We start from the raw sequence: 11606 nt of genomic DNA on the forward strand, positions 1-11606 counted from the left end.
GGCTGGTTTGAAATAAGTTTTTAAAAGCAGAAGGGCAGAAGTAGAGCTGGGGAGCTACTATTCATTGGAAAAGCCCTTTCAGTTATTATTATATTAAGATATTGATATCATGATATGAGCATTTAGAGAATTAGAAAGTGGCAGCAAAAACACGTCTATTAAAAAATATTGCTACAACAGACATTCGTCCCCGTTGCGCAGCGCCCACTTTGTGCATAATCAGCCCATTAGAACCAAATCTGATTATACCAAATATTTTTTGCTCAGCCCTGACATCTATGAGAAAAACATACACTGAAGAATAAAACAGAAAAGAATGAAAGAATGCACTTGATCTCTATTTGTGTTTCCATTCAGCTTCACCACTTTCTGAAAAGCGTCTCGTTTAATAACAGTGCCGGCGACACAATTTCATTTGATGCCAACGGACAAGTAGCAGCAGGGTTTGATATTGTCAACTGGATTGCCTTCCCAAATGAATCATATTATAATGTCAAAATTGGCGAGTTTCGCCCAGAAGCCCCTACTGACCAAATGTTTACCATTAATGATAACGCCATCACATGGAATAGCCAGTTTAACCAAGTAAGTTTGGTTCACAGTACTTAGGAAAACTTCCAATTTAAAAAAATGGCATACTAGCATGCTCTACAGTGCTTCATTGCTTTTCTGAAAAGAAAACAGTTAATTGAGAAGAGTGATTGGAAATCACATAACAAAGGAAATAGCCTCTTTGACTTAATTTAGAGCTGGCAGGAAATTGGTTAAGATCTCCACCTCTTTTTTCCACATCTCTGCTCTAAAAGTCTGTTTCCCCCCTTTCCCAATGTTAAGACTGGTGATCCTGCAACCAATTTCTGCATGTTGCAATAAAAACTGATCGAGAAGAGGGGAAAACATAATTGCAACCAAGCCAAAATTCTGGGTTTCTCCTCACGAAAATTTGCTGCTCACAGTACGTGGATAAATTGTGAACTCAACAGAAGAGCTATTGAGGCATCTCTCTGATGTTACATGTTTCTATGTGCACATTTTTAGAAAAAGTCACATAGCGAAACTTGTCATCTTTCTTACCAACCCCAAGGAGGGGCGTGTAGTTCTTATGGGATTACCGCTGATCACAACGCTACGAAGTTAAGTCCCCCTGAAGAAAAGAGGAATTCGGGAGAGCGGATCCTAAGTTCCCTTCCTTCACTCTGTCAACCCCAGAAATTACCCTCAAATCTCCATGTACTTGGAATATCACAAGTGGGAACTTTGAGCACCAAGGTCGAGAGCAAAGATGGAGGACATGATCCTTCATCAGTTCTGTAAATTGACACAATTCTGCAAATGTAATAAAACACAAGACACAAGGCAAAGGAGCTCTACCCAAAGAGAAGTGACTGTCCTGTGGTAGTGATCATAAGAATTTGGGAAATACAGAACATCAGAGGAGGTCCATTAATGACTGATGGTTTTCTTGTCTCATTTATGTATTAGACAAAGCCCCGTTCTGTCTGCAGTGAAAGTTGCCTTCCTGGTTATCGGAAGAAAAGGATAGAGGGGAAACCATTCTGCTGCTATAACTGCAGTCTTTGTCCAGAAGGGAAGATTTCTAATGAGAAGGGTGAGAGATTTACAAGTCTAATTATTATTAACTAATAATTATTATTAACTGAGAAGAAAGAAGAAGTTTGGATTTATATCCCCCCCTTTCTCTCCTGTAGGAGACTCAAAGGGGCTGACAATCTCTTTGCCCTTTCCCCCTCACAACAAACACCCTGTGAGGTAGGTGGGGCTGAGAGAGCTCCGAGAAGCTGTGACTAGCCCAAGGTCACCCAGCTGGCGTGTGTGGGAGTGTACAGGCTAATCTGAATTCCCCAGATAAGCCTCCACAGCTCAGGCGGCAGAGCTGGGAATCAAACACGGTTCCTCCAGATTAGATCCACGAGCTCTTAACCTCCTATGCCACTGCTGCTCCTGGTGGAGTGTTGGAAAAGGCAGGTTGTAAATGAAATAAGAGTCTTTTATTGTTTGTTTATTTATTGACATCATTTGCAATCCGCAGTTCTCAGACAAGGCAAATTACACATATAGAAGCAAATACAATAAACAAGGAGGGACATTCCATAAACATGAAATAGAAATTGGATCCAAAGGCCTTGACTGCGTACACAATTGTCCAACCTAGCATCCACATGCTGATATAGGTAGGGATTGGTTGGGTAGTGAAATAAGGATGTTGTAATTCCAAAAAAAGGATCTTCTTAAAGTATAGAGTATGGGAACAGTTAGGGACTATGGAAAATGCTGAAGCAATCCCTCCTATTTTCTTCTTCTCTTTTACAGACTTGGATGAGTGTTCCACTTGCAGTGAAGATCACTATCCTAACACTGGAAAAAATCAATGCATTCCCAAAGATATCACGTTTTTGTCTTACACAGAGCCATTGGGGATCGCTTTAGCGACAGTTGTCCTGGTCTTTTCCTTCATCACACTTCTGGTGCTCGGAATCTTTGTGAAGCACTGCAGCACCCCCATTGTCAAAGCCAACAACAGGAACCTCACCTACGCCCTCCTGATCTGCCTCCTCCTGTGCTTCCTCTGTGCTTTGCTATTCATAGGTCGACCACAACTGGCATCATGTCTCCTCCAACAAACGTTTTTTGGCCTGGTCTTCTCAGTTGCCATTTCCTGTGTGTTGGCCAAAACTGTCATGGTGGTTCTGGCTTTCCTCAGTGTCCGTCCAGGAAGCAGCCTCAGGAAATGGGTGGGGAAACAAGTGGGCAATTCAATTGTGATCTCCTGCTCCCTTTTCCCAGCAGTTCTTTGCTTTGTGTGGCTCGCAACTTCTCCCCCATTTCCAGATGTTGACATGCACTCAGAGACTGAAGCAGTTGTACTGGAATGCAATGTGGGGTCTGTCACCATGTTCTACTTTGTGCTGAGCTACATGGGCTTCTTGGCTGTGATTAGTTTTGGGGTGGCCTTCTTGGCCAGGAAGTTACCTGACAGTTTCAACGAAGCCAAATTTATCACTTTCAGTCTACTGGTCTTTTGCAGTGTTTGGCTGTCCTTTGTTCCAACCTACCTGAGCACGAAGGGGAAAGCCATGGTGGCTGTGGAGATCTTCTCTATCTTAGCCTCTAGTGCTGGTCTTCTGGCTTGCATCTTTGCCCCAAAATGTTACATTATTTTGCTGCGGCCTGAGCTCAACAACCGGGAACTGCTGATAAGAAGGAAAGGGCCGTAATGTAAAGAACTATTATTTGACAGATATCTGACTCTCTTTAAGAGTGACCAAGGCAGCTGATAGAACGTTGCTGAGAGCCTAACAGATAAACGGCCAGTAGTTACTTAGAGATTGTGCCAGCTGATAGAAGTAGCAAGCATGATCCAGAATTCAGTACAAAACCTGACTGCTATTGACTGAAAGTCATCTTGTAACAAAGAATCCCAAATACCCTAACAGAGCTATAATTCAAGAGTTCAAATGTATAGAAACTTTGTAATCTTCTGCCTGATTTACTGGAAAGTTGACTCCTTGTTCGTTTAAGCATGTGTGCTGGACATGTATGGTCTTAGAAACATACACACTCACACAAAATATGATCTTGGCTACCTGTAACTGTATCAGGATAGTAATAAATGGTGTTAGTGAGAGAATGAAGCAGTGTTCATGTCCCAACCCTGAAAGCAGTGGTGGGATTCAGCAGGTTTGCACCCCTTCGGCAGAACCGGTTGTTAAATTGATGCTTGTAAACAACCAGTTGTTAAATTATTTGAATCCCACCACCAGAATCAGTTGTTAAATTATTTGAATCCCACCACTGCCTGAAAGTTCTGGGCACGAAGTGAGAGGTGATGGTTAAATGAGGCTTATCTATGCAGTGTGGTGGTGTCTTTCTGAGGCCCCTTCCGCACATGCAAAATAATGCGTTTTCAAACCACTTTCACAACTGTTTGCAAGTGGATTTTGCTATTCCGCACAGCTTCAAAGAGCACTGAAAGCAGTTTGAAAGTGCATTATTCTGCATGTGCGGAATGACCCTGAGTGAAAGGGAAGGGCCAGCGTGTTAAAGTGTCAGGACTTATCTCAGATTTTTCCACAAAGTCTGGGATTGTTAGAATGATCTGTCTTGTCTGCTTTTGGCTCTAATCCCACATATGCACAAATGCAGTTATGTTGAGAATTAGACATATTAATGAATTGGTTGTGGTTTTCCGGACTGTGTGGCTGTGGTCTGGTGGATCTTGTTCCTAACATGTTGCCTGCATCTGTGGCTGGCAACTTCAGAGGTGTATCACAGAGGGAAGTCTGTTACACACTGTGTTCAGAATGTAACAGACCACACGGCCCGGACAACCCACCACAACCAGTTGAACCAGTTGAATCCGGCCGTGAAAGCCTTCGACTATACTAATGTTCAATAAAGAACTGGGGAGGGGGGGAGTTGAGAGGTCCATGTCTTGCCCAAAACCACTGACAATGCAAAGCAATGCAGAAATACTCAAACTCAAACTAGACCTTTATTAGACATCGGGCGGGGGGAGGAAGAAAATATGTACTGTACACCAGATAGGGTTTGATATAATGATACATCTGGAAAGAGTATCAGGAGTATACTGACATCACTTATGCAAGAAGGGGAGCCCAGAAGGTCATTTCAAAGTATTAACTAGGTCAGTTCTAACATATTTGGGTCCTGATTGTCCAGGAGATAGTTCAGTTTGGCGTGGACAGATTTATGGAGCTTGGACAGATTTATGGAGAAGTCGATCTATGGCTACCAATCTTGATCTGCCTTGATCTCAGATTGCAAATGCCTGAGCAGACCAGGTGCTCAGGAGCAGCAGCAGCAGCAGGCCATTGCTTTCACCTCCTGCATGTGAGCTCCCAAAGGCACCTGGTGGGCCACTGCGAGTAGCAGAGAGCTGGACTAGATGGACTCTGGTCTGATCCAGCAGGCTAGTTCTTATGTTCTTATGTTAGGAGAGAACAGGCCTGCCATAATTGGAGCCTTCAGAAAAAAGCTAGGTCTAAAGTCTGCAAATTTTGGGCAAGCAAGTAAAATGTGCTCTAAAGTGTCTGAAACTCTGCCGAATTTCCATCTTTGTCATCTCGGTTGGGCCTGCTGTGACTCCATCTGGGCCCACCTGTTCCCTCCCTTTCTTCTTTCCTCTTTCCCCTTGCTTTTAGCCTTAGGAACGGGCACCTGTTTGAACTGTTTTATACTGTTTGAATGGCTTGGATTGTTTAAATTATATGTAACTGCTGCCGGAGTTTTAATGTTTAAGTTATGTTGTTGAGTTGCTGTTAATAACAGCTATGTTGTTGAGCCGCCTCGAGCCCTTCGGGGAAGAGGCGGCCTATAAATCTAAAATAATAAATAAATAAATAAATAAATAAATAAATAAATAAATAAATAAATAAATAAATAAATAAATAAAGTCTCTTCAGAGGTTAGGCAATGAGTGCAAGCGGGCATCAGGTGTAGAGATGACATAAATCTCTCTGGGTTAGATTGCACTGTGTGAAGTTGTGGTTGTGATGAGATCTGAATAGCTAACACCATAAACTGTCATTATAATCATTATCAGCTGTACGATGTTTTTTTTCCTTAAAGGTGATATTTCTTCTAACATTAATGCAGAATCTACATTGGTCAGCATCCTTATCCTGCAAATGACTCTTTTTCTTCCTTTTTTTTTAAAAAAAAATCCCAGTCATCAAATAAGGAATGTGCAAGGGAATTGAAGTTTCACCTTTAAAAGTTTGGTGGTTGTTTTTTAGCAGCTCAGAGTGGAAATGGAAGAAACTACTCTAAACTAGGAAAGATAGTATGATTTTTCTTTCCCCCTGCATTATTCAGCCAAGTAGGACGCATCTGCCATCTACTGGGACATTTGTGTTTTGACACAATAAATACAGGGTATGTGAAAAGAAGCAGCTACATCCAAGAGACAGAAACATGGCTCTCCCGCGACTGCAGCACCGTCCTGTTTAATAATTGTCAAAGTTCCTTTCAAAGTTAGTTGGTAGGCACACCTGATGCCGGCTCTGACTGCATGTGTGTTTTTGGCACAATTAGACTTAATAGCAGAGAGGACAGCTTGGTTTTGTGCCTCAGGCGATTGCCTCTTATGTAGTCCTTTAACCAGGCGTTCAGGTAACCATAGGTTACGGCAAATGATATTCATTAAGCCAGAACGCAGAGTTTTTTTGTGTTACCCAGTCAAAAAGTTTCATCCAAGCCTTCCTTCCAACTTACCTGTTTTCTCGTTAGGTCTCAGTAGGCCCCTCCGGTGAATGCAGGCAATGAATACATTGCATTACAAACGTCCCGTGTGAAGGAAAGTTGAATACTGTGACTTTAATCAACTCGGCAGACAATGCTTAGGCTAGCTGAGTAATCCATTCCACTTGTCATTCTGTTTGTTCACTTTTCCTGCAGTTCATTACGGGAAAGACCTTCCCGGAGAAAGTGTATACACCAGTGGTGGCGAACCTATGGCATGGGTGCCAGAGGTGGCACTCAGAGCCCTCTCTGTGGGCACAGGCAAACAGAGTTGCCCCCCCCCCACACACACACACACATCTAGGCTGGCCTGGGCCATTAGGCTCGATTATTAGCATTAAACCTAAGACCTAGTTTTGGGGAAGCAGTGTAGGTAACCCTGCTAAGCGCTGTTAAACCCCACTGATTTTCATGCGAAAAACTAAAGCACGATCCTTTACCTGAGAGTAGGCTCGGTGGCTGGCAATGGGGCTTGCTTCTGAGTAAACCCTCCTAGGGTTGTGATTCACCCGTTGGAAGAGTTGCACGGTTGCTTCAAAGCAAAGCCACCGACTACCACCAAGCTTACTCCCGAGTAACGCACGCCTCGGAGCCAACTGTTTTTTCTAAACTAAAACATCAGTATTCAGGTTAAGTTACTGTGTTGGCACTTTGCAATAAATAAGTGGGTCTTGGGTTGCAATTTGGGCACTCGGTCTCGAAAAGGTTCGCCATCACTGGTATACACCAAAGCCACGTGAGCAATTTTGACATCATATTCAGAATGTGCCGGAGAGTCAAAGCACCACTATGAACAATCGCAACTGTGATTTCGAGATGTTCATTTTTCACAATGCACAAAGGCCTGACGTGCGTACAGTGCCTTACGTTCATACAGACGAGTGTTTACTCTCTGCACAATCACATGCACCCTGTGAAAATATTCCAATGATGGGTTTGACCCAACATGCGTAGAGGGGAATGGGAGGACTTGTGGCCCCCCATCTTCATGTGACCCCTGGTTACAGAGCCCCCCCCCCATCTGCACATGGAATAGGCGCTGCCTTCATGACTGGGAACATTTGAAAAGCAGTGTTCCTAAACATGGGAACAGTGCCTAGGAATGTATCCTTCCCCCATTCATATACACTGTGCTCACGAGCCAGTGATCACATGGAAATGTGTAGCAGGACGGTGTGTTCATCCCTCCCTGTATACACGGACAGAGTGCATGATCTGAATGTAAGTACAGGGTTATGGGCAGGTACTTACATGTGTACCTTTGTATGCACACTGGACCTTTACACAGCTCCAAATAAAAATACAAAGGCCAGGGACGCTTAGAATGTCCTGGCATACATTTGTGGTCTGCTCCTATGCCTGCTTTCTTAGCAATGTCAGAACACTTGAATTGCTCAGCTTTCTTGTGGGAACCCAGAATCCCCTATTTGAGAATTTCAATCCTTTCTTTTGAGAACTTGTAGAAATGTCTGAGCTTGATCCAGCACCATGCATATGACACAGATGAAGAGCTCTGAAAATACAGTCATAGGGGCAGACCTCACCAATTAACAAAAGGTGGCAGGTATCCCACCCCCTTTCAGGGGTATAAGTTCCACCACCCTGCTTTGCCCCACAACTTTTATCCCACATGGAGGGAAATATACTCTAAACAGTGTGACTCCAGGAGATCTCTAGGGGTGTCGTGGGACCCCTCTACAAACTCAGCTCAGTAAATCAGATTTAGAAAGGAGTTGTGGGATGCACAGGTGGGACATTGGGGAGTAATAGCAAATCCCCCATCCTTGAGAAGGTCTTCTATGAAGTCATCTCATTACCCCAGACCAGTGTTTTCCAACCTTTTCGACGTCACGGTACCCTTGACCTCACTCTTCATATCTCACGGTACCCCTGCCATCCTCCCACCACCTTCCCCTCCCAGTTCTCCTGCTTGCCACCCCCCACCTTCCCCTCCCAGGGTGAAGGGAACCACGGGGGTGGAGGGGTGGGAAGTGGCTGTTGACCTTGCGGCAGGCCCTGCCCCCTGGGCCAGCTCCATATCCGTACTGGTGCCGGAGGGAGACACCGCAAAAGTGAGGGGGGCCAATAGCATTGCCGCAGTACCCTTGGGACATGCTCCCGGCACCCCAGGGTACCACGGAACCCTGGTTGGGAATCGCTGCCCCAGACCAATAGGAATGACTAATGTTTTAAAATATTTATGATCGTTAGAAATATCCTGCAATTCCAGTCACTTTTCCATAGCGAGGGTGGGCCGGGATGGAAGCTAAGCCAGTGTTAGTTAGCTCCTTCCTGGTCATTTGACCTGTAATGTTAGTGGTCAGGAATACAGACTTAATGTATTGTCGAAGGCTTTCACGGCTGGAATCACTGGGGTGCTGTGTGGTTTCCGGGCTGTATGGCCGTGTTCTGGCAGCATTCTCTCCTGACGTTTCGCCTGCATCTGTGGCTGGCATCTTCAGAGGATCTGATGTTGGGAAAGCAAGTGGAGTATATCTGTTGGAGTGTCCAGGGTGGGTGGAGAAACATTGTCTGTGAGTAACAAAGAAGGCAACTAGGTCAATAGTTGAGGGCATCTGAATAGAAGTATGAGTAACAATGAAGACTATAGCATGGGAGTAACAATGGGGATGGCAAGGTCACTGGTGGGAGCATCTGAATAGAGGTATCCTGGCCTTTGTTTCTTTTGTCTATGGTCATCCTGTGTTTGTGTGTAGGAGGATCACACAAACACAAGATGACCATAGACAAAAGAAACAAAGGCCAGGATACTTCTATTCAGATGCTCCCATCAGTGACCTTGCTATCTCCATTGTTACTCCCATGCTATAGTCTTCATTGTTACTCATACTTCTATTCAGATGCCCTTAGCTATTGACCTGGTTGCCTTCTTTGTTACTCACAGACAATGTTTCTCCACCCACCCTGGACACTCCAACAGATATATATATACTCCACTTGCTTTCCCAGCATCAGATCCTCTGAAGATGCCAGCCACAGATGCAGGCAAAACGTCAGGAGAGAATGCTGCTAGAACACGGCCATACAGCCCGGAAACCACACAGCACCCAATACAGACTTAGATGAACGTACACACATCAGGATGCTAATAGGGAAATCCTTGACTGGTGGTCAATAGAAGCTGGGAGTATTGACTTGGGGAAAAAACAATATTTTGACTATTATGACTTTTTCAGTGGTTCTTCAGTAATAGTAAAAAGTGGCTAAAGACATAACAGACAAAAGTATTGGTTTTTTTCCCCTGGGTCAATACTCCCACCTTCTATTGACCACCCCAAGCATTTCTCTATCAACATCCTGATGTCTATACGTTCATCTATGAATACATGAAACTTATCTACGGAAGTTGAGTATTTAAAGGCATCAGACATGGGTGTCCTTCACTTCTACACCATTAGTGGATCTCTTTCAAAGTGATGATAACTTCATTACAGAGACTTGATATTATTGTATTTGGGATCCCCTGTGTGTGTATTATTCGTTGTTTGATTGTTGTTGTTATTTATAATATGTATACTTTTGTTGTTGATTAAGAGTTGTGGTTCTGTTACATACATGTTTTAATTATTTCCATTAAAAATAGAGCTGTAAAGTTTGCACTAGAGCCAGAAAGGATCATTACAGCCCAAGATACAACCACTGGCCCCTTCTGCACATGCAAAATAATGCGTTTTCAAACCACTTTCACAACTGTTTGCAAGTGGATTTTGCCATTCCGCACAGCTTCAAAGAGCACTGAAAGCAGTTTGAAAGTGCATTATTCTGCATGTGCGGAATGAGCCACTGTTTCTTTATTATACAGTGAATTAATTAGATCTCTGGTTAGGAATGTAAGCGGTTCCTTCTCTTTTTCTCTTTCTTAATTGCTCTTTGCTGTTCAGCTCAGGCTTCAGCACGATGATGTAGCACTTGGGGAAAAAAATGCAACCCAGTAAGCCAGCGCCAGAAGCTAGGATAGCAAAGATCTCCACGGCCACTGCGGATTTTCCCTTGGTGCTCAGGTAGGTAGGAGTAAAGGACAGCCAAACAATGGAAAAGACCAGCATGCTGAAAGTAATACATTTGGCTTCGTTGAAACTGTCTGGCAACTTCCTCGCAAAGAAAGCTACGGTGAAACTACTAATCGCAAGGAGGTCCAGATAGCCAAAGAGACAGTGGAAGAAGGTAGCCGAACCCTCATTACATTCCAGGATGGTTTGGTCCTGGAAGGAATGCATGTCCTCGTCTGGGAATGGAGGAGAAGAAGTTAGCCAAAGGGTACATATGCCTACTTGAATGAAGGCAGAGGAAAGGACAATAGAATTGGCCGTTTTTTTCCCTGCCCATTTTTTCATCTTGGAACCAGGCTCGGTAGCCATGAATGCAAACACCACAGTAACAGTTTTGGCCAACACACTGGAGAGGGCCACAGAGAAGGCGACGCCAAAGGTAATTTGTCGGAGAAGGCAGGTCATTTTTACTGGTCGCCCGATGAAGAGCAGACAGCAGAGGAAGCACAGAAGAAGAGAGATGAGGAGAACGTAAGTGAGGCTCCGGTTGTTGGCTTTGACTAAGGGAGTTTCCTGGTGCTTCACAAATGTCCCAAGTACTAAAACCGTTGTCAGAGCTAAACAAATATCAAAGAAAGCTAAAGTGACCCCTAATGGTTCTTTGTAAGAAAGGTAGGTTATAACCTTTGGAATGCACTGATTTTGGCCCTTCTTGGAATACTGATCTTCTGGACAATTGACACAGGCATCCATATCTGGAAACAAAGGGAAGAGGTTATAAATACTTGAAAATGTCCATCAACGCATAAGGAAAACAGTTCCCATAATTTGATAATGTGCTCTCTTGCTTTTTGTGCTACCATAAAGTTTTGTCCAGATTAAGATCTGGCTATCGTATTGGAACCATGATGTCACTTCCAGCAAATACTGGAAGTGACATCAGCATTACACCCATCAGTATGGTGCCATTTTCCACCACAGTGGCATAGGAGGTTAAGAGCTCGTGTATCTAATCTGGAGGAACCGGGTTTGATTCTCCGCTCTGCCGCCTGAGCTGGGGAGGCTTATCTGGGGAATTCAGATTAGCCTGTACACTCCCACACATGCCAGCTGGGTGACCTTGGGCTAGTCACAGTTCTTCGGAGCTCTCTCAGCCCCACCTACCTCACAGGGTGTTTGTTGTGAGGGAGGAAGGGCAAGGAGAGAAAGGGGGGATATAAATCCAAACTCTTCTTCTTCGTTATCAAGGATCTAGATTTTGACTGAGACTATAACAGGAGGAGAGAGGGTTTTAAGCCTTCCATAAATACCATT

At 44.1% G+C, this 11606-nt stretch overlaps 1 protein-coding gene across 1 annotated transcript; it reads left to right on the forward strand.

Annotated features, from left to right (window-relative positions):
* Positions 1 to 357: 357 nt before the first annotated feature.
* On the forward strand, positions 358 to 3236 carry LOC125424799 (vomeronasal type-2 receptor 26-like; the record flags this gene model as incomplete). The annotated part of the gene is made up of 3 exons (XM_048482227.1): positions 358 to 585; positions 1483 to 1609; positions 2332 to 3236. Coding segments are annotated over 3 exons (1260 nt in total), but the record flags the coding sequence as incomplete, so codon positions are not given.
* Positions 3237 to 11606: the final 8370 nt, after the last annotated feature.

Source organism: Sphaerodactylus townsendi, unplaced genomic scaffold (genome assembly GCF_021028975.2).
Source record: "Sphaerodactylus townsendi isolate TG3544 unplaced genomic scaffold, MPM_Stown_v2.3 scaffold_1027, whole genome shotgun sequence".
NCBI lineage: Eukaryota > Metazoa > Chordata > Lepidosauria > Squamata > Sphaerodactylidae > Sphaerodactylus > Sphaerodactylus townsendi.